General features: G+C 42.4%; 1 protein-coding gene across 2 annotated transcripts in view; it reads right to left on the bottom strand.

Annotated features, from left to right (window-relative positions):
- LOC143279923 (uncharacterized) overlaps positions 1-23,732 on the bottom strand; it is a 31,821-nt gene extending 8,089 nt beyond the window's left edge. For both annotated transcript variants that reach the window (XR_013054972.1, XM_076584260.1), the window contains exons 1-11: positions 23,633-23,732; positions 22,589-22,676; positions 20,631-20,688; positions 18,797-18,972; positions 17,461-17,542; positions 15,984-16,167; positions 14,898-14,965; positions 13,360-13,427; positions 9,468-9,565; positions 6,864-6,961; positions 2,868-3,173 (exon numbers count right to left, since the gene is read on the bottom strand). Coding sequence is in view for 1 of the 2 variants with exons in the window: in XM_076584260.1 (XP_076440375.1) it covers positions 2,868-3,173; positions 6,864-6,961; positions 9,468-9,565; positions 13,360-13,427; positions 14,898-14,965; positions 15,984-16,167; positions 17,461-17,542; positions 18,797-18,972; positions 20,631-20,688; positions 22,589-22,654 (1,204 nt within the window). In the remaining variant the exon portion in view is untranslated. The remainder of the gene's footprint in view (positions 1-2,867; positions 3,174-6,863; positions 6,962-9,467; positions 9,566-13,359; positions 13,428-14,897; positions 14,966-15,983; positions 16,168-17,460; positions 17,543-18,796; positions 18,973-20,630; positions 20,689-22,588; positions 22,677-23,632) is intronic.
- Positions 23,733-24,527: the final 795 nt, after the last annotated feature.

Raw genomic sequence — 24,527 nt, 5'->3', positions numbered from 1 at the left:
GAACAGTAAAGGTTAACTTTTGATATGCAATTGAAAACACAAATGTAAAATAACCAAAGTTAAACAAGGCAGAAAACTGTAAAATTCTTTTAAATGAAAACCAATCTAAAAAAAACACAAACAATAGGTTTACAACTGGTGTTACTCGTGGATACACTAGGTAATGGTACAAAGTTCATTTGCCATGCCAGATTATTGTGCCAAATTCTTGCAATAATTCTTTCCACTGCTGAAGACATCAAATTGAGACAATCATTACTAATTTACATATCTATCAAAATAGTTTTTTATCATGTCTTTTATTTTTTAAAGAATAAATGGGAATGGGCTGTAGATACAGGGTAGGGTGAATGTTATGGTGAGGCATCTAAATTGTCCATTAATGACTCATCCAAAACTTGCAGAATATAAATGATTTCCAATTTTTCCACTGCGACGAATAATATTAACCACTTACCTGTGCTACGCCACCCGCATGAAATTTTTACTGTATCAAGGTTCATTTGATGAATGCTACGTTTCAACATTGCTAAACCCACCTGTCTCGGAAAAAACACAATAGGAGACAAAAGCTGAAGATCAAGAACAAGGTCTATGTGGCTTTGTGTTTTCACAGTTAGACATTTATAACTGTTCAAAATCATGTGCTTACATGGATCAATTTTAAAGATACAGCTGTGAAAGACACCAAAAATTTGGAACAAAAAAATTTGAAAAAAATATTATAATTCCTTAAGTAATATCATCTAAAATTTCTACTGTGCTCACAATCACATGGGCCAGTCAGCACAATATTTGGCATCACTTTCAAACTCATTGTCTGATACAAACTGAGTGTCTTGTCCATCAGAAAAATTATCAGAAAACTTGTCAGCGGTGTCTAAAAGGTCAGGTTTAATGTCTGAACCTTGTTGTGTCACAAGTTCTATCGCCCCTTGCAACGAGCAAGACACCAGTGCACCACCGTTTTGGTTGAGAAAGTCAACCTTTGACATGACAAAACAACAGTGAACATAGTATTTTTCACAGTCCACAGCCCAAGGGAAAAAACTGCATGCAGGCAAACGGTCACTCTAAAAGCCTAAGTAGCTTCCCTTCCATTGAACATCACCTGGTGTGTTTTTTTTTCTTTTAAATCCAACTTCTGCCAAAAATTTAAGCTTCGGCACTTCATTTTAAGCCGACAGAGTGCCAAAGCTTAAGCATCTCCAAAGATCTTAAAAATTCCATGTAGCCTGAATATGTTTCTTTTAGTTTCTCATCTTCTTGCACCTCATAAAATCACAGTACCTCACACATGGACATACTGCTTCAAACGCACACAAGTGCACACACTCCCTCCATCCAAGCGCCCATGATTATGATTAGAGAAGAAAAGAAGCTGAAAATGCAACCAGCAATCAAACAGATCTTTTTCACTGAAATACTACTCATTTCATCCACAGAGGAACGGAAATCAGAATCGATTACCTACAGTGGGTTATCATTCATCATTTGGGGGGATGGGGTGTGGTGTGGCGGAGTATAGTCTAGCCAACCACAGAGCCATATCAGGGCTGAAAAAAAAAAAAAAACACCTGCTGAACCTGAAAAATTTGTCATGAGAGTTTCAAGTGCAGTCACTCTTTTTTCTTCAGCCTTTCAGTGGTGGAACAAATTTTGCTGGACAAAAGTAAAGCAATCCCAAGAGGAAGAACTCCAGACAAAGAGTGGTGACAGACATCCTGACCTGTAAGCTGTGTCTTCTTTCAGTGAGGTGACAGCCCTTCACTGACATCCTGACCTGTAAGCTGTGTCTTCTGTCAGTGAGGTGACAGCCCTTCAGTGACATCCTGACCTGTAAGCTCTGTCTTCTGTAGGTGAGGTGACAGCCATTTACTGACATCCTGACCTGTAAGCTGTGTCTTCTGTCAGTGAGGTGACAGCCCTTCACTGACATCCTGACCTGTAAGCTGTGTCTTCTCTCAGTGAGGTGACAGCCCTTCAGTGACATCCTGACCTGTAAGCTCTGTCTTCTCTCAGTGAGGTGACAGCCCTTCACTGACATCCTGACCTGAAAGCTCTGTTACATCAGTGAGGTGATAGCCCTTCACTGACATCCTGACCCGTAAGCTCCGTCTTCTCTCAGTGAGGTGACAGCCCTTCACTGACATCCTGACCTGTAAGCTGTCTTATCTCAGTAAGGAGACAGCCCTTCACTGACATCCTGACCTGTAAACTGTCTTACCTCAGTAAGGAGACAGCCCTTCACTGACATCCTGACCTGTAAGCTGTCTTACCTCAGTAAGGAGACAGCCCTTCACTGACATCCTGACCTGTAAGCTGTCTTACCTCAGTAAGGAGACAGCCCTTCACTGACATCTTGACTTGCACTTGGTCTTCTCTCAGTGAGGTGTTAGCCCCTCACTGACAACTGACACTCTTCACTACAAGCAGTCAAGGGGTGCAATGTCAACTAACCCCTACAAAGGGCTGAGTCAGAGGGTACCCCATTTTAACCCATTCAACGCTGCACCCTCCTTTGGCATCAAACTTTTGTTTCAATAAAACGGTTTCCTTGTCTTTACATAACCATAAACTGCAAGCAAAGGGAACTAACCTACAGTATTTCCGGCTGTGTCAACACATGTCTATGTGGAGGGAAAAACAGTTGATAGCAGTGTATTTCCTGCATTCATCCTCATCAGTACTTAGCATGGAAGCCTGATGAGGCTGTGAACTCCCTAGCACTGAATGGGTTAAGACAAAAACAGGGTGTGTGTGGGAAGAGAAGATGGCAGGGGAAGTAAGTAAGAGTGACAGGTCCTACAAGTTTCCCTTGCACTCAACAAACCAGTAACAGGAAACTCTCGTAAGTTTGAACTCACTGGCTCTCTCTGAGCTCCCGTCCGACGATGACAGGTTAAGATCAGCCAAGGTGACTCTGGCCCTGCTCCCTGACGACATCAAACCTGCACCAGCCGTGCTCCGGGCCTTTGAGGCTGACCTCCTGATGATCTCCTCCACATCCTCACTCAGGTCGCTGACGTCGTCATCATCGTCAGAAGACAGGTCAAGGTCAGACAGATCCAGGTCGTCCAGATCACTACTCTCTTCATCATCGTGGTCATCATCATCATCTTCACACTTCCTGCAGCTTAGCATGATGCTTGGTTTGTGCAATTTCCTAAAACCTGAAAAATCAACAAAAAATGTACAGCTGCACCACTGCGTAAATACACAATACAAAAAATGTGCACATACCAGTCATTAACCCTTTCAGTGCCAAGCCTGTTCTATGCTAAGTGGCAACTATCTTGCCAGGGGATGTTATGGCCACTGACGACAAATAATCAAAATAGAAATTCTACTATGCAAACTACATAAAGAAAGTACATTTATACCCATACTTTTCTGAAGTGACCTCAAGCGTTCAGCTGCTTCAGTGTTCAGGTTTGGGTTCAAACCCTGGTCTCCTCGCCGTTTCTTCAAAGTCTGACTGGATATCAAACTGAGCATCTTGTCACTTGGATGAGACAATAAAACAAGGTCCTGCATGCAACTCGCACTTGGCACAATGATAAAGAACCCATGGCAGCAAGAGTGTTGTCCTCTGGCAAAATCCTGCAGAAGAATTCCACTCTGGTAAGTATTTTTGTATTTGTATTTGTATTTCTTTTTATCACAACACGTTTCTCTGTGTGAAATTCGGGCCGCTCTCCCCAGGGAGGAGCGCATCACTACACTACAGCGCCACCCATTTTTCTGTATTTTTTCCTGCGTGCAGTTTTATTTGTTTTTCCTATCGAAGTGCATTTTTCTACAGAATTTTGCCAGGAACAACCCTTTTGTTGCCATGGGTTCTTTTACATGCACTAAGTGCATGCTACACACGGGACATCGGTTTATTGTCTCATCTGAATGACTAGCATCCAGACCACCACTCAAGGTCTAGTGGAGGGGGAGAAAATATCAGCAGCTGAGCCGTGATTTGAACCAGCGCACTCAGATTCTCTCGCTTCCTAAGCGGACACGTTACCTCTAGGCCATCACTCCACTTCAAGTATACAAATATACATGCAAGCAATCAAAGCCTGACGAGCGCATTCAATTATGTTGCTGGTGAGGCATCTGCCTAGAAGATGTGGTTTTAGCATGTATGGATTTGTCCAAACACAATTACGCTTCCTTGAGAAACTGAAAACTCAAAAGGTTCAGCAGCGCTGTGTAAGCAAGGCGTGATACACTTCAACAGATCAGTGACAAAATAGGTCTGCGTTCACATTACGTCAGCAATGTGCACAGCCTACATAAACATCAACTCATTTTACTGATACAAGGTACAAAATTCTGGTTTCCTTCAAATGTCCATACTTTTGACAGCAATAGAGTTGCTTCCCTTGTTATGTTCCCTTCAATTGGGGAATGTTAACTTTGCCCCCCACCCACCCCCACCCCTCCACCACCAAACATGTTTTGGGCAAACTGAAAAAGAAAATGGTCTTGAAAGCAAACAATTTCAAACCAGGGGATTTTTTTGGTCTGCTAGATCTTGACACTGCCAACTGGGATCCATTTCCATAGAGCATTGACACAACAGAAAAAGCAGGGTCCACACAGCAGTCACAAAATTATACAAATACACAAAGGAATCAAACACTGTTCCACAATTGAATCTTTCAAATCTTATCACAAAACATACTTGTTCAACCAATATATTAAACACTTTCTCTCCTCAACCCTACTCCCCCAATCATCTTTTTGTTTGGTGTGCATGTGTCGATGCGAGTGTGTGGAAAGTGGAAGATGAGCTTTACGAGTCATGTTACACTGCTTGCTATCGTAACTACCACAATTCTGACGACGGAAGCTAAAGGTTGGGTCATTGAGACACCCACTGGACATCCGAGGGGTCTGTCTAGAGGAGAAGAGAGGACTGGCCGTACTGAGTGAGTTAACATTTTGTATCATGCTCCAGTACTTTATTCAAACCACAAGCATTGCTGGATGTGTGCAAGGCCACACAGGGTGAGCCATGTAAACACACAGCAGTAGTAGCAGCAGCAGCAGCAGTAGCATCATCATCGTCATCACTATTATTTCAATTATCATAACTGTCAGGACTGCAGGTATCACGCACACAACCCTTCACAAGGGGCAGAGACCTTTCACAGAAAAAAAAAAAAATCACCATAAAATTATCCACCCCCTCAAATCTCCCTCGCTCCCTCCCTCGCTCCCTCCCTCTTGTGTTAATGTTATTGTGAGGTTCGTTCACTATATGATAGTCGTGTCCGACTATGACCATCAAAACAGCAGAGGAGGCAACTGCTGTTCCGACTATTTGGGTGAGAATTTGATTATAGTGGAGAGTGTCTTGCCCAAGTTACATCCCCACTCTCTCGGCCAAGAGGGTTTTAGGACAGTCGGCATTGGGATGGTTCCCAAAGGCCAACTAGCCCACAAGGCTGCAGCACTAAGAGCCAGTGCAATTTTGCCTCCTAGTTTGAGAGTCACAGTCCTTCACAAAAGACTAAGCTGTAAATGATTTCCCATTGGCTGGAGAAACCATTGATAATACAGCTCTCACTTTGCTGTTGGCCCAAATGTAAAACTTATGTCAATCTGTGATATAAGCCGAGTGTTGGGCTGGTACTACATCCAGAAAAAAAACAACTGGCTGGACTTCTGAACACTCGACAGTATTCACCTTCTGCCTACAGAGTACAGAGAGGTCTTTACACACAGTCAGTCAGGTCTGAAGTGCCATGAGTGGTCACTGCATACCAAGGAAAGGAGGCAGAGAGACAAGAGACAAAGAGAGCGATGCTGTCAGCGTGGAAAGGGGTGGCGGTTTTCACATTCCTTGACCAGCAGTGCCAGTGTTTATTTCTAGGGTTACTGCAATCGCTTGTTAATTGTAAGACAGCTCATTGTAAGATACAACTAGATGACGAAAAGAAAGTTCACTGTCAGACAAAACTAGGTGACTACAAGACAGTTGGTTTTTTTCTCATTCGTAGGCTTCGACTCTCACATTAACTCAAAAACACACCATGTAGGCAGTCATACTCTGTCTTTGGGGGTAGTGGGGGTGGGTGTATGGTGCATGCTGGGTATTTCTTATTTTCCATAACCCGCTGAACACCGACATGGATTGAAGGATCTTTAACAAACATGTGTGATCTTCTGCGTGCGCATTCACACTATGGGGACTCGGTCACTCGCAGGTCTATACACATTGACCTGGGAGATCAGAAAAATCTCCACCCTTTACCCACCAGCCTGGATTCCATCCCGGGACCCCAAGATTGAAAGTCCAACGCTTTAACCACTTGGCCCTTGCGCCCATCTACAGAGATGCCAACCACTGTCAAGTGTTTGCAGGAACAATCAAGAAAGTTGGTAGGAACATTTTGAATTTTGTAGAAACACTTGGACTCTGAGCCACATCTGCAAACGTACATTTTATTTACATACAAACTTACAAAAGACATACAAACACTTGTGCTACCTGCAACACAGTGTAACTGCTACGATTAAGCTGATTGGTCCACTCAATGCTGTTTCAATGTAAACACGCACGCAATAAGCTGAGCATCATCACTCCAGACCAAAGTTAGTAGTGACTACCCTGGCCTTGTGATCGATAGGTCTAGAGCGTCTGGGTAATGTTACGACAGGAAAGCATGTGACCATGCTATGTGGTCGAAAATGAACTCATTGGAACAATTTTGACGTTGGCGTAATGTTGGAACAAACTGCGATCAAGCGTAACAAAATATGGGCGAAATCATAACAGCTGACATCTCTCCATCTACAAAACAGTTAACTGTAAAACACAGGTAGACGGCTACACCTCCCTCCCTCCCTCCCTCTCTCACCGGTCAGGAGGCGGGGTGACTGCAAGGGGACGACCCTGCTAGCTGCCAGCTGACCTTCCAGGCTGTCCAGTTTGTTGTGCAGCTCAGACACTGTGGACCTGACAGAAAACAACACAACTCTACAACTCATGGGAAGCGGGCAGAATGGTTGACTCACTCAGTACTGCCAGTTAGCTCCCCTAACGGGCGCAATAGCCGAATGGTTTAAAGCGTTGGACTTTCAATCTGAGGGAATCTCGGTGGTGCCTGGTGGGTAAAGGGTGGAGATTTTTACGATCTCCCAGGTCAACATATGTGCAGACCTGCCAGTGTCTGAACCCCCTTCGTGTGTATATGCACGCAGAAGATTAAATACGCACGTTAAAGATCCTGTAATCCATGTCAGCATTCGGTGGGTTATGGAAACAAGAACATACCCAGCATGCACATCCCCAAAAACAGAGTATGGCTGCCTACATGGCGGGGTAAAAACGGTCATACACGTAAAAGCCCATGTGCACATGGGAGTTGCATGTTAAAGATCCTGTAATCCATGTCAGCATTCAGTGGGTTATGGAAACAAGAACATACCCAGCATGCACACGCCCGAAAACGGAGTATGGCTGCCTATATGACAGGGTAAATAACAGTCACACACATAAAATGTTGAATGTTACATATTTGAGTATGTAGATATGCGTGCCTGAAATCCAAATTAAAGACACAGGAAACGAATGATGAGCGCCAAATGGCAGCCATCAGTCAACTGTACCCAGGTAGGCAGCCTGTTGTGTAAATGACTCTGTGTTTGTAAAGCGCTAAGAGCTTGGTCTCCGACCGAGGATAAGCTATATAAGTATCCGTATCAATCAATCCCCTGACTTTCACCCACAGATGATCCATTTCTTTTGGTAAGAAATAAAATCGCCAAAAAACCCAATGTTAGAATTTATGAAATGAAAACTTCTAAACCGATCAATGATGTAACGAGTTAGTTGGGAACAAAATATAATACTTCCTCCCTTCTCATGCTATCATCCAAGGAGATGTCGTAAGTATCCTCTTTTTTTGTTCAAATTTTGCACACACTGATTACATGTAAATGAATCCAGGAAAGCACACAAAGTTTGAAACAGACTGAATTCAGAACGTTATACAGCCCCGATAGGGCCCCTTCGTCTAAACCTGTTCTCTGCCTTGTGACTGAGAAGAAACTGGGTCAGACGCCATTGTCGACACACACCCTGTTCACATGAACCAGTCACCTCGAAAATAACTCTCCTGCTCACGAGCACAGCAACACACTCCGCATTAATTGGTCGCAGAGGAGAGTGGACAGGTCAGTTAAGGTATTCTGAGCCTATAACGTCATTATGCAAAGCAGGTTCCACACCAAAAATTCAAAACTCTTGACTCTGAAACAGTTGCAAACAGTAGGGCCTCGATCAGGGCCCTTCGTCCAGAGTGAGTTAAAGACATTCATCAGCCAGTACAGTGTCCGTGAGGGTCTGGGTCTGGGTTCGATTCCCCGTCCTGCTCTTTCTCCCAAGTTTGACTGGAAAAATCAAACCGAGCATCTAGTCAACTGGATGAGACAATAAACCGAGGTCCCATGTGCAGCACGCACCTGGCGCACTGAAAAAGAACCCATGGCAACGTAAGTGCTGTCCTCTGGCAAGCTCTGTAGAAAAGAAAAATCCACTCACATACACACACAAATATGCATGCAAGGCACTCAAGGCCTGAACTGAAAGATGAACGTCGAATCAATTCTGCAGCCTTCCTCCTCAGCCTGTTCTCTATCTAGATACAGTGAGGTAAATGCCAAGACAACATTTTCCACTGCAGCACAGACATATAAGTCTGTAATGAAATTGCAGGAACTCAGATGTGGAAAATTCATAATGCAACATATATGTATTTGTATTTGTATTTCTTTTTATCACATCAGATTTCTCTGTGTGAAATTCGGGCTGCTCTCCCCAGGGACAGCGCGTCGCTACACTACAGCGCCACGAAAAATTTTTTATTTTTTCCTGCATGTAGTTTTATTTGTTTTTTCTATCGAAGTGGATTTTTCTACAGAATTTTGCCAGGAACAACCCTTTTGTTGCCGTGGGTTCTTTTACGTGCGCTAAATGCATGCTGCACACAGGACCTCGGTTTATCGTCTCATCCGAATGACTAGCGTCCAGACCACCACTCAAGGTCTAGTGGAGGGGGAGAAAATATCGGCGGCTGAACCGTGATTCGAACCAGCGCACTCAGATTCTCTCGCTTCCAAGGTGGACGCGTTACCTCTAGGCCATCACTCCATGCGTGGAAATAGTAATTTTTATCATTTCTCCATGCAAAAGATCTGCACCTTACTGTACCTTCAGGGCAATCTCAAATAAACAATACTCATCGCTCAAGAGAATCGGCATGGTACTGACGCAAAGGATGTGGGTGATTTGCATCAGTGCCACCCAACCACCACCCACAACACACCCACCATACCACACACACACACACACACACACACACACAAACACACACTTTCACAAAGTACACACACACACACACACACACACACTTTCACAATGTTCACTCAAACACAAACACACACACACAGACAGCTCTCACCTGAGACTTTTCACAGGAGACACATCCAGAGCAGACTGGCTGCCAAGGAAACGACCACTGTGCAGTAACTGGCTAGGGGAGGCTGACGTCAAGACACTCTACAAAAAAAAAAAAAAAAAAAAAAAAAAAAAAAAAAAAATCAACACTCACAATCTCTATCCTAAAGTCTGTACATTCAAACCGACATACAAACAATTCATGTAAAAATCAGTTAACAAGATGGCGATTCCATACCATTTATCTATACTATTTCTACCGAGTCTACACACGGAGAACTGGCTTGTAGTACAGACACATGTAAGGAGGAAGCCTGCTCACATCTGGCACCCTTTTTCCGGCAGCGTTCTTTGCCAAATAAGGTGGTCAGTTTGAGGAATGTCAGGTAAGTCTAGAAACTGCCAAGCACAGGTGCTTGTACAGTTATACTTGTGGGCCATACCAATAGCAATGTCATTTATTTATTGATTTATTCATTTATCATATTTTATTTCATATTTTGTTTCATTTACTATTTCAAATCATCAATTCATTGATTTTATTACTTATCTATCTATTTATATATAGGAAATTTTCTATCTAAAATTACGTTTAAGTAACATACTTACCATGACCCAAATTGTGCAGACTCCGGCAGGGGTCTGACATTCCTGTCCTGTGCAAACTACTATCCGCCTATGCAGAGAAAACGAAAGTACTACAGCCAATAACCTCCCGGAAGTAGGTAACCTCCCCTTTGTCCCGCTGGCTAGCGCCCTCTTTTTCCGGCAGCCATCATGACTCCTGTTCCTGTGCTCTTCATACAGCTAAGTTTTTTTGTATTTTCTGCCTGTCTGTCGATTCTCTGGCGTTCTTGTTTTTTGTCAAACTATGTCTCCAACCAGGTCACATAATTATGTAGCTCGATTGGGCAATCGCGCTAAAATAAAGGCACGATCACAATCGATTCGCTGACACTCTGGGCCCTCTACTCCTGGCCCTCTCAACAACGCCAACCCACCGCCTCCTCCACTCCCTCCGGTCGTCTCCAGACCTCCACCACCTCCTACACCTCCATTTTATTTCATTTTCCCTCGAGGCCTGATTAAGCATATAGGGTTATGCCGCTGGTCAGGTATCTGCCAAGCAGATTCATGCAAACGCAGTGACGTCTCCTCAAACAACTGAACTCAACTGACAATAACTGTCATGTTATATTTTCTACCTGTATAAGTTGATCCTGCAAGCACTAATTCACACTTCACTTTCAAACATTCCCTTCTCACAACTGAACGCTGCAATATAGTAGAAAAGTTTCAGCCGTCATGATTTCAGTTGGAGGAGAAGCCAATCAGTTGTTCAAATTTACACAGAAAGATAAAAATCATTCATAGCTCTATAGTTACTCAACCATAGGGTCTGCTCACACAACAAAAGTTGAACTAACTTGTGGGACACTTCTTGACAATCAAAAAATGCTTCAAATTTAATTCTATGATGACATACCTCCCTGCATGGGTAAAGGAAACATTAATGCAAAAGTCTACCCATTTTAGTATATTTCAGGGATGAAGGCTGAGGATGTTTCATTCAGTCTCAAACCACCACATTACCTCTGCAGCTAAAGTATGATAGTTTTGACACACTGTCCTATTTTCCAAATCACATCTCGGTCTGATTTCAGGCAACTGTCTGAAGAATCTCACACCCAGTATTTTCAGCTCTTCCATACTGCTTTTTTTTTTTTTTTAAACACCACCACTGTCGACCATCTTTCTCTGAAGTCAAATGGATGCTCTTGTGTCATGAGACTGAAAACATTCCCCAAAAAATCAGTGACTGAAATAAGGACTAAAAGTTCGCTATGTTTTTCAAATATTGTTTTCTGATTCAGTTCAATCCTAAGCATTAACCCTTTGAGCTCTGAGTTCCTGAGCAATTTTAACCCTTCTGCCTGAGCTCCTGAGCCAAAATTTGCAAATAATTGGTATTTAAAGTGTCACGGCAGATACAAAAAGAGTGCCCTGACCACCGCTTGTAGAGAAAAATGACATAATGCCTAGCCACTGGTTGAGCGGTGCGTAAACACTTGTGTCGTGGTTTGCTATTGGTTGACTTATATTGAAATCGATCTTTTTTATCCAAAGCACATGCACAAAACACACTGAAAAGGCGCGGCCATGTTGGTACTACGTTCGCTGACGTCAGAATATTACAGTTTTTCTGATTGGCTCTTCAATATAAGTCAACCAATAGCAAAACATGACAAGTGTTTACGCACCGCTCAACCGGTGGCTAGGCATTATGTCATCTTTCTCTACCACCGGTAAAGCGGTGGTCAGGGCTCAAAGGGTTAAAACACAACATATCCACACTGGTCAAAACCACACCTGTCTTCTCTTATATCTGTGCATGCATGTGCGTGTGTGCCTTATATATATTGACAGACTGTAATACAACGTTCACAAACAATGAAAAACCACATCATGACAGTAGGCAAGTTTTCTTTAACAACTAAGTCATTACACAGGTACCATGCTACTATAACATTGTAATCTTTTCATATGCCTATGTATTCCAGAATTGCCCACCAAGTCTACCGGATGCATTCCCTGACTCCTTAAGGATAAACCCCTTCTTTCAATAGTCACTGTCTTCCATCCACAAGGTAGTCTGGGTGTCCCCTTCATGCTAGAACCATCTCTCCCAGACTGATAGTTTCAACTTCATCCTGGAAAGAATACGCCTAAAGAAACAGAACTACGTCAGTATTCTTTTTTTTTTTTCCCCCAACATTTTTTTATTCAGACAAAAGTTTGCAGATATAAGTATCATTATACACTGTGAAGTTACAACAGTATATTGTTCTGAACATCAATCATTTCACATCAAGATTAATGTGGCTAGAACAGTAAATATTCAAACACTGTTCTATGTGATAGTATCATGCCCAGTTTACAGTGAAATAACTATGCCCAGTTTCCATCAAAATACAGGCAGATGTATGAGTTTTCACATACTCACTGATTCCATGTGATGTAACAATGCTCGGTTCTCATCAAAGCATAGTCAGAACAAAAGCTAATCATTTACACATTAATTTCATGTACTGTGTCAGTGTATGTTTTGTGTGAAAGGTAGCCTAAAAAACATGATAATTTCATAATTTTTATTAAAAACATGATTTGAACCAAGCAGGCTGCATATGGACGACCACTGGGCTCTCAATGAACACACAAACGGCTGTATCAGGCACACGTGTACCACGAACAGCTTGAAAAATATGTTTGAAAAAGCAGCCCAACATTTACAATTTAGTAGTTTATAAACAACAGCTGTGGTCATTAATCATAAAAAAGACAGAAGTGCAAGTGCAAGAAAGCACCTCTGATTATGGAAGATGCTCATGGCTGAATACACTGACGTTTGCTGAAAATTCAGTGTCATTTCACCAAGAAGAAAATTGCGCAAGTCACTAACTGGTCCCAAACATTTTGTGAACCCTCTATTTTCACATGAGCGTTACAGTCACACTAATCCCTCCTCCTTCCCTCTGTTTCTCTCTCTCTCTCTCTCTCTCTTTCTGACAAAGCAAACTCCCAAAATTCTTTTTTTCTGATTTTATCTCTTTGCCTTTTGCTCTTCACTAAAAACTCATCTTTATGAAACATGTCTGCAAGCACTCTCAGCTGTCTTCTTCTCCAACACCATCCCATGCCCATCAGCTCACTTTGGATGCAGGACAACTGAACGAGGGAGAGCGGGGGCAGGAGGGGGCAGTTGAGAAAGTGTGGTCATGAATGATTCATGTAATTTGTAACCTTTTCTTTCATGTAAAATGCCCCGAGCTCTTAGAGAAAGGCACTACATAAATGCACACTATCATTATTCTTTTTATTATTTATAAAAATCTTACCGCATTCAGCCGGTCATGCAGGTCTCTCTGACTAACACTGTGTGATGACATATCCAGCTCTAACCTTCCTGCACACACACACACACACACACACACACACACACATTTTATTTCACTTGGCTTGAAACAGCTGTTCCTGTTGCCTCCACCAAAAACTGCTGGTGCAGTGGTCAAATGTTTAAAGCGATGGATTGTCGCCCAAGTTTCCAGAGTTCAATACCCAGTTTCAGTGAACCTGGTGGGCTAAGGTCAGATTTTTTTTTTCTCCCGGGTCAACATTTGTGCAGGCTCTGCAAGTGCCTGAACCCCCTTCATGTGAAAACATATGCTGAGTATCAATTACACTCGTTAAAGATCTTGTAATCCATGTCAGCATTCAGTGGTGATGGAAACAAGAACATACTCAGCATGCACACCCCCCATAACAGAGCATGGCTACCTACAGGCGGGGGTTGGGGGGGGGGGGGGGGGGAAAGGGGTCATATATGCCATAAATTACATGTCTCTGTGAGTGTGAGTGTGTGTGTGTGTGTGTGTGTGTGTGTGTGTGTGTGCATGACTGTAACCCGACTGAACGACACAGAAAAGAAATGATACGCGCCCAAACGTAGCTCTCAGTTGGTTCTATCCATGCAGGTAGCCTGTTGTATAAATGACTTGGTGTTTGTAAAGTGCCTAGATCTTGGTCTGTGACCAAGGACAGGTACAATTTAAGTATCCACATCGCATCATCACATCAAACCTGCTTGTTTTCCATTAACCCCTTAAATGCTGAAGCTTGGGGAAATGACATCAGTGTGGCAGGAGTGTGCAGTGCAGTTACCACTTTCTGTGTACATATCCTGATGGGTACAATAGCCGAGCGGTTAAAGCACTGGACTTTCAATCTAAGGGTCCCAGGTTCGAATCTCAGTAACGGCGCCTGGTGGGTATATGGTGGAGATTTTTCCGATCTCCCAGGTCAACATGTGTGCAAACCTGCTGGTGCCTGAACCCCCTTCATGTGTATGCGCAAGAAGATCAAATATGCACGTTAAAGATTCTGTAATCCATGTCAGCGTTCGGTGGGTTATGGAAACAAGAACATACCCAGCATGCACACCCCCAAAAATGGAGTATGGCTGCCTACATGGCAGGGTAAAATCGGTCATATATACGTAAAAGCCCACTTGTGTACATACGAGTGAATGTGGGAGCTGCAACCCACAAACGAAGAAGTATACAATATCCATATCACTAATTTTTGTGGGTTTCTTTTTCAAAAGTAAAGCAATCCCAAATGGGATAAGTCCAAAGAAAGAATGGTCACTGACATCCTGGCCCATTAGCTCAAGTCTTATCTCAGTGAGATTTCACACATACATACATTTTCAAGACTAAAAGAAACAGTTTTGAACTGAAATGGCTGTGCTATACACGGCTGTTTTCAGCGTTGTAAACTGCATGAAAAGAGTAATAATTTACAAACTATGTAAAAAGAGTAACAACTATATAATGATTTTAAAAACCCTCTAAAGCACTGAATGACCAGTACTCACCAACTCTGTGCGACATGAAATTCAGGTCTCTGCGAATCCCTTCAAGTTCTGCATGTAAGCTGTATTGCCTGCCAACAAGAGGGGGGAAAAAAACTCATCAACAGCAGCTCTAAATCTGGAACCAGTGTGAATACAAAAAAAACAAACACTGTAAAGTGTAATCAAAAGAACTAGATTCTTCAGTTTAAAAGAATCCCAAGAATTATGAAACAAGAAAATCAAAATGCAATAACCACTGTCTGTAAAGACTATCACAAATTTCAGCAGAAAATCACTGTTTATAAAACACACACACACACACACACACACACACACACACACACAAAGAAAAGCAAGTGAATGACAAGATGTCATTCTCATGAGGAAAATGAGATTGAATTAAAACATTTTAAAGAACGGAAAAGAAAAAACAAAAAAAGAAACCCCACCAAATTTTCTGAGCAAAGCCAAAAAAAACAAATTTTAAACTCCAACAAGTTTTCACCACCTTTTATCCGCTGCTTCCCCTTTAAATCTGCAAACAACAATCAGGCATAGACAGCATGAATAAAGCAAACAGCAATACATTTAAAAACCCCACAATAATCAAACAAAAATTATGATTCGTAAAAGAAAAACTCCAGATTTAAAACTGCAAACTTAAGTGACAAAACAATGAGAAAAAAAAAATCTAACAGTTGGGGAAAATTAACTTAAAACCTGAAAACTTTAAAAAGCAAAAAAGCTGAAACATAAAAGACCTGTACAACTCGCCCTCAACCACCACCACCACCCCTCACCTGCCACCCCCCCCCCCCCACAACACCTCCCCTCCCCCAAGAAACAATCTCTTTTTCTTGCCCCCAGCACCACCCCCACCCTCCCCCCCACTCCCCCTCACCCTCCCCCCCCAAGAAACAATCTCTTTCTTGCCCCCAGCCCACCCCACCACCCCCACCCCCTCCCCCCACTCCCCCCCCCCCCCACCCCCCCCAAAGAAACAATCTTTTAAAAAGTAAGACTAAACAGACAAATGATTAACAATTTTTGGAACTCATTAAAAAAAAAAAGAAAAAAAAAAAGAAATAAACGCAATCGAATGCTTACATGTCCTTAAAACTGCGCTCCAAGCCGTTGGACTGGAGTGATGAACTGCGGGCAGCACTGATCATGGTCTGCAGACGCTGCATGTCCGAGCGCACCTCTTGTCGCATCAGGTCCACCTGGGTCTCCAGGTGTGGGTTCATGTACCTGGTCTCGCTCAGTCGGCTGCTGATGTCGCCAACGTCCTCTGAAATTTAAAACACCCGCAACTTTTTGCACTGCGCTGTGTTTTGTTAACTGCGTTGTAACGTATTGTATTGTATTCTACTGCGCTGAATTGTATTGCATTTCACTGCATTGTAGAAAGCATTGCTTTTTGCCACAACTGACTTCTTTGTGAGAAATTTGGACCGCACTCCCAATGGAGAGCATTTCACCACAGTGGAGCAGCACCCATGCTGTTTTTTCAGTCTGCAATTCATTCGTTTCAGCATCAAAATGCATTTTTCTACAGATGTTTGCCAGGGGACAACACTCTGTGGTCTAGGGTTCTTTTATGGGTGCTAAGTGCATGCTGCGCACAGGACCTCAGTTTATTGTCTCATCTGAAAGACAAGCACCCAGACCACAAGGTCAAATAAAAGGGGTAGTAAAAAAAAATAAAAAATAAAAAAAATGCCTGTCCCCATATTGGACTCAAACCCATGAACACTAACTTCCTCCATAGGCACCGTAATACTACAGGGGTACTTCTGTATCCCTGAGCTGCAACTCCCACGTTCACTCTATGTACACAAGTGGGCTTTATGTGTATGACCGTTTATACCCCGTCATGTAGGCAGCCATAGTCCGCTTTCCGGGGGGCTATGGGGGTACATTACCATTAATCATCATGATGCTATTAATTATAGGCTCAACACTCAGCTCATATCACAGACTGACATGGCCAACAGCAAAACAAGTCTTTTGTGAAGGACTATGATTATCAAACTAAGAGGCAAAACTGCACTGGCTCTTAGTGCTGCAGCCTTGGGGGGTTAGCTGGCCTTTGTGAACCATCCCAACGCCGACTGTCCTAAAGCCCTCTTGGTCAAAAGAGTGTGGGTGCAACTTGGGTAAGACTCTCCATGAAAATCAAATTCCAACCCAGATAGTCGGGACAACCATAATCAAATTCTAGCCCAGACAGTCTATGCAGCAGTTGCCTCCTTTGCTGTTCTGATGGTCATAGTCGGACTATGATATATCATTTATCAACTGGACGAGCAAAAACCTCCACTGCCCACAGTGTGTGGCTAGAAGCGGTGCCCAGCAACAATGATCATCACAAGTACTGAACATCAGACTGCCTTACTTAATCTTAGCCCTGTGTGTTGTGTGGGGAGTCAGGGGTATGGGGTATGCAAGTATGCATTACAAAGAAAAACAACAAAAAAGCGCTGTGTTTGTATGTTGCCAAGAAACAGAGAAAAGACGACAGATCATGGAAAATGTTTGAAAAATTTGTTTAATGTAAAAAAAAAAAATTAAAAAAACTCACGCCGTAGATCTGAAATGTGCCTGCGATACTGGTCTTTCTCTTGGTTCAAGGTCTTCACCAGTCGTTCAAGCCTGTCAATCATCTGAAATACCCATACACAAACAGAATGAGCAAGTGCCTGAACCCGCTTTGTGTGTATACACCTGCAGAAGATCAAATATACACGTTACAGATCCTGAAATCCAAGACAGCATTCGGTGGGTTGTGGAAGCAAAGACATTCCCACCATGCACCCACCACAATACCATCCCCCAACCACCCCAGAAACAGAGTATGACTGCCTACATGACGGGGTAAAAACGGTCATACACGTAAAAGCCCACTCGTGTACATACGAGTGAATGTGGGAGTTGCAGCCCACGAACGCAGAAGAAGAAATAGTGTACAAGAGTGAATTGGGGAGTCACAGCCCATCACTGAGGAAGAACGGAAAGAAAAAAACAGGGGTTTTTTGTTTGGTTGGTTGGTTGGGTGTTTATTAAGATAGATGGCATTTGGAAGTTCTGCAATGGGCAGAACAGTCTAAGAGTTCATGGAAGAATGGTATTTGTTTGTTTGCTTGCTTGTTTTATTTCGTCTTTAAAGACACAAAGAACTTTCATCATTTAGCCCCTTTTGGGGTGTGGAGGATGCAGTGACAATACACACATACTGAATCACAACACCAAACCAATAATGTCAAATAAAACAAAAACGTAAAACCACACCAAAACAATATATAACAATAAGGACAGTTTACAAACGTTTCCATCATCATTTTCCTCCTTTGTCTCCATTTCTTTTTGTTCTGGGGGGCCTGGGGGGGGATGTCTTTTTTTTTTTTTTTCACCCAAATTTCTTTTCATCTGTCTTCTTCCTATTGAATGGCATGTTCCCAACATTTTCAGAGGCGTGGAATGGATAATAAAACACACGGGTGATGGTTTTACTTACAGTTTTCATGTCTGATGGAGGAAAATCACACACACACACACACACACACATGCACGCACGCACGCACACACACACACACATATATATACACATGCACATACACACACACACACCCTTCACATCCCTCACCCTCAGCCATCCACACACACACACACACACACACACACACACACACACATGCACACACACACGCACGCACGCACACACACATGCGCACACACACACACATATATACACATGCACATACACACACACACACCCTTCACATCCCTCACGCCCTCCCCCATCCCCCCCCCCACACACACACACACACACAAACAACACACACACACACACAAATCCTCCTCCCCCCCCTTGATCACCCCCCAACCCTCCCCCTCCCCACACACACACACACATATACCAGATTCTGCGAATCAATCTTGGACAGCAGCTGCCCCATCTCACTGGTGGGGCTGACAGACGGAGAGGAACAAGGGACCCCGGTCAGCTGAGAGGTCCAGGGAACGGCCGGCAGGGCAGAGTCCCATGGCCTCCATGTCGTCGGCTGGACAGAACTGTGGCTCTGGTGCACTGGGTCTGTCGAGAAATCACCGCAATTTGAAATATGTGCTTTCTCTCTCTCTCTCTGTCTGTGTCTCCCCCTCCATTTCCATGTGTGTGTGTGTGTGTGTGTGTGTGCACGCGCGTGTGCGCGCGCATGTCTTCATTCTTTTGATTAATGTCTTTCCACAATTGTGATTTCAGACGGAAATCCATCATCCTCCCCTTCCCACCCCACCCATGCCTTAAATCATTACTTTCCATGTTCCTCTCTCCTCAATTAGCATAAAAAAAAGAATATAAACAAAATAAAGCAAACCAACCAGTCAACCAGTACGGTTACAACAATGAGCCAATGGGGCTACTGATCAAACTGTGTGTGTGTGTGTGTGTGTGTGTGTGTGTGTGTGTGTGTGTTCATGCATGTTTGCACACTCGTGGGGATGTGTATGCTTCTGTGTGTGTGCGTGTGTGCGCGCGCACACTTGTGCGTACATGCATGTTTTGCATAAGTATCTAGATGTATGTATGCATGTGTGCATACCGGTGCATATGTTGGCATACAGATATGTCTGCATGCCTCTGTGTGTGTGTGTGTGTGTGTGTGTGTGTGTGTGTGTGTGTGCCATGACATGAAAAGCAGCATCTTCAGAAATTTCAGCTTAAACAGGTTTGGGTTTTTTTTTTATAGTGTCATTTAATATAATGCAAATTCAGCAGAAGTATTTAAATATATATATATATAAAGTTTTTAAATCACTCTATTCCAATGGTTCTAAATCAAATGAATGCAAGGCACCCAGGGAAAGATTTTTTGTACAAAAAACCATCACATCATAACCTCCCTGCTTTCCAGTGCAAACACACTTATTAATAATCTCATGCTGTATGTTAAATGAATAATGCTTAAATGTGCCCAGGTACTAATGTCACATAACATAAATATATCACATTACCACATCTGATTTAAATCAACCCAACTAAACCTCCCCTTTCTTGCCTTGTCACTTAACTGTCACCTCACATCCATAAGTCACCTACCAGTACACACTACATCTACCCAGGGGGAAAAAACATCTTTCCGCCCCATTTTCAATATCACTTCAGTGACATTCTGCCCATCCAAACAATGGAACTGAAAGACTGAGATCAACTAGAATCATGATGAAATCATGCTGCTGTCATGCAGTGTCTATTACAAAAGGGTCAAAACTTGCTTTTCCATTTTTTTTTCCCCCCCTTAGGAACAGAAAAATTACTTTCAACAAGTACTAAATTTAGGCATTGCTCTGTATCACTATGGCTTTCTTTTCTGTGCCACTTTCATCTTTTTTTTCTTGGTTTCTTCAACTTCTTCTCAATATTTCTCAACTTTTTTTTTTCTTTTCTTTTTTTTTTTCTTTTTTTTTTTTTTGTCATTGCTGCATGGTTGCAGACCTTCAAAATGTAGGGGGAAAAACTGAAGTGAAAATCAAACATGTTGCACAACTATTAAGTCCTTTCACTGACATAATGTTAAGCCGGAGACCAGAGTGCTCCGACTGTTGGGCACTGATTTTATCACTTTATTGCTATAAACATCCAAACACATTACATACAACAGCACATACTAATGAACAGATGCAGCTATGTAAAACACAAAAATCACGGACTGTTAAATAAAATTCTACAGGCAAAAAAATAGGCACGCTCACCAAGTGTACCAAAACTGCTGTTTGCGTCTTTTGGGAAGCATTTTCCACGCAATTTCCGCTGAAATCAAAACAAAATTATTAGCAGCCTGAAAATGTATACCCCCACTCCCACTTCTCTGTGTCCATATCCCCATCCCCTATCTCTTTAACTGCTCCCGTTTCCATTTCTTCTTCTTCTGCGTTCACTCGTATGTGCACGAGTGGGCTTTTACGTGTATGACTGTTTTTACCCTGCCATGTAGGCAGCCATACTCCGTTTTCGGGGGTGTGCATGCTGGGTATGTTCTTGTTTCCATAACCCACCGAACGCTGACATGGATTACAGGATCTTTAACGTGCGTATTTGATCTTCTGCTTGCATATACACACGATGGGGGTTCAGGCACTAGCAGGTCTGCACATATGTTGACCTGGGAGATCGTAAAAATCTCCACCCTTTACCCACCAGGCACCGTCACCGTGATTCGAACCCGGGACCCTCAGATCGAAAGTCCAACGCTTTAACCACTCGGCTATTGCGCCCGTCGTTTCCATTTCGTATTGTTTAGTTTAAAATTGTGTTCATTAATATTTGTTTGAAAATTTGTTTTCTTTTTCTGCTTTGTGTTTGCAACTATTTCACTTAAATTATTCAGGTGTAGCATTCATGTTAGGTGTGTATATGTAACATTTCTTGTGTAGTTTGTTCTTCACTCTCATGTGTGAAGATATGAGCAATGTTTCCCTCAGTTTTACTCCACGTTATTCTTACACAAGTACTGAGCATAAATTTTTGTGAATATGTTTGTTTGCATATATCTTAAAACAATGGCAGATATGCAAGTCAGCCAATGTGCTAATATCTTCACTGTTGAAAAAATTTAAAGATTCATTCATTTATTCATTCCTTCATTCCTTCTCTCTCTCTCTCTCTCTCTCTCTCTCTGATTATTCTCATCAAATTATCAGCACAGTTATAGAAACTACATAAAATACTAAGTAGCAATGACTGGAAATGTATTTAGGCAAAGAAGTATTCTTTTTTGCATAATGACATCTCTAAAATCAATCATTCAATATCTCGTAAGCGTTCACAAAGCAGCAGAGCTAGATGGCACTTGAAGGCACAAAAGACAGACATGCAAACATCCACTGAAATCCACCACTGAACAAAACACTGGAACCAGTACACGAAGAGAAAGAAAAAAGGGATACCTAGTAAAACTACCGGAAAGGGAAGAGCTCTCATCTTGCAACAAGTGCAGAGGAATAAATGCTGCTATCTGTCCCCAGCAAGGTCATGGCCAGATTTGTGCTTTGAAGTTGGTCTTTATCACACAGCATCTAGAAAGACGTTAGAAAGCCTTAGGTGAAAAAATGTATGAAGAATAAGCCGGCTTCCAAGAAGTCAAATCTTGCACAGACCATGCTGCCACAATGCAGACCATCACTGAACATGTCAGGTCATTCTCAACAAAGTGGCAAATCCATTTCATTTAAGGACAGGTGTGAGAGCTGTATTTTGTCACCAACCATCATTTTTGCTAGGTGACCACCCAAATGAGAACATGGACTTTCAAATGACAGGAAGATCTCCTTCAGACTATGATATAAGCTTCCTCTCTCACAGATGCCCAGACACACATGAGAAACATATCTTCCACCCCCTACCCCCCACTGCCCACCCCAAAAGAAAAGCAGTGAGAAGAGGCCTAAAAATCAACACCAGTAAGACAGAATACACAAGAACCAACAACAATCAACAAGACCTAATCCATCTGCAAGGCAAGAACATCAATGAAACAGACATTTATTTCTCTACTGTGTCCACTAAAGCAATGCTGTGGTGACACTATGCTCCTCAATGAGTTATCCTAAGACAGGTCTGAGTAACATAATCAATGATATGGCTGAGATTAAGATGTGTTGATCTTGATGTTTTCTTCAAAACAGTACATAATACTGATTAAGTGATTTACCCTTGCTCTCGCCAAATTGGATTCAGTTTCCTGGATGATGTCATAAAACTTCTTCTCCCACTCCATTGCTAGCAGAGAATACCTTCATCTGAAATCATAAATATTACAAATGAGAATGTATGTAACATGCATTAAACGAAAGAAGCAATCAAACATTCAGAAATCTTATCATTAGAACACTGATGCCTGTTCACAAAGAAAACAGACTGAGCACAAATTAAGCGCAAATATTGTGGTATGATTTCTACATGTGTGCACATGTATGCATAAAAGAATGCATGCTAAGGGTACATCCATATAAGTTGATGGGTGTGTGCATGTATACCAATATGTGTCAGTATGAGAGAGCAGAGCTTCATACTGACGGTACACCAATGCCAATGATGCATACTTTTCTTCTTTGTGTCACTTTTTCTCTGTGGGTCTATCAGGCATGTGCATTCCTCTTGTCTTTAATTGTATGTAATTTGTCTGGTAAATATGTGATGTGGTGTGGTGGCTTGTTGGAGGTCAGTGCCAAGATATTTAGAGCACTGTGCACATTGGAGTACATAACTTTTCAGTTCGCCGTTCCATTCAATAGGTTTTCTTTTGCAAGTATTTGTTGGGGTGTTACATTTTTGCAGTGGAAACCCGTTCCCTTCGGAGTCTTCCATTCACTTTTTTTTTTTTTTTTTTTTAATCTGAAGCTCGCGGTTAGTAACTCATTTACCCCTCTGTACGATGAACCCCGCATTCAGATGCAAAACCACCCGCAGAAGCAAAATATGTCAAACAAAAGTGCAACAATAACTTTTTACACAGACATGATGAACATATTTCACCCAACACCTGAAGTTGTCTCAACATGAAATGTCCACCCACTGTTCTGCCAAAGCAACTTCGTTGAAGTCAAACCACTATCCATAACGTTGGTTTTCACATTTCTGCATGTGTAAGGGGTTGTCAAAAGATATGCTAACACCATCTGCATTCGATGCACACATACAAGAAAAAGAATGAACATTAGCTGTAATGAAAAACTATCTTAATTTTTACGCAGACCTCACAGTAAGCAGATACAGTGGCAAGGTGTGAAGAGGGTCTTCCAATAAAATACTATGTTTAGACGCGATATGAGCTCACAAGGAATGTTATGACAGTTGCCTCCCCTGTCGTTAATATCTACATTGGTTTTCGGAAGCCGAAGAGCAGCACATTTGGAATCACATGATCGCACAGGTTTTTGTGGCGGGAAAAAATTATGGTCAAAGGCCAAGACCTAAACTATAGACAAAAACGATGGTAATATTAGTGTTGATAATAAAGTAGCTAATGAACTAACTCATATCAGGCGAAATAAACGGTTTGCTGTCTTCGCCGAGGGAATGCCGGATCATCCACTCCGTTCCCCCCGCCCCACCCCCGTTTTTTGTGGGGTTTTTTTGTTGTTTTATACCCCAACCAACGGACTCATTAATTAATCGATCTGTAATCCGTACTCCATATCATCCTTGTAAAGTTGTTTTGTCTTTGTGGTGGAAGAATTGTTTACCCGATTCAGTTGCTTTCTTCCATGGTGCCATGTTGTGATTAATCGATCAGTGGGTGGTGGTTAATGTTTGTTTTTTTGTTTTGGGTTGATTTTTTTTTTTCTTCCAATTGGTTTATAATTCTTGTGTGTTGCTTCATCATCTGTACATGACTTGAGTGAGCGCCTCTCTAGTCCAGGAGTGGAAACCGCTGTCTGGTGATCACATAGGCCGGTATACCTTGGAGAACACGAGGATGACCCTTCTTTTCTTCAGTTCTGTTTTTTTCGTTTTGGAACAAAAACACAATATAAACTCTGTGACCCAGCCAGCCAGGGACCGTTCAGCGGCCCCTAGCATGATGCCGAATCCTGCAGGGAAGTTAACCATGACCCTATCAAACTTTTCATTGGGGACGGGGTGGTGGT

Source organism: Babylonia areolata, chromosome 3 (assembly GCF_041734735.1).
Source record: "Babylonia areolata isolate BAREFJ2019XMU chromosome 3, ASM4173473v1, whole genome shotgun sequence".
In the NCBI taxonomy this organism is placed as follows: domain Eukaryota; kingdom Metazoa; phylum Mollusca; class Gastropoda; order Neogastropoda; family Buccinidae; genus Babylonia; species Babylonia areolata.
The sequence above is the reverse complement of the archived record's forward strand: the minus strand, read 5'-3'. Positions and strand labels throughout refer to the sequence as shown.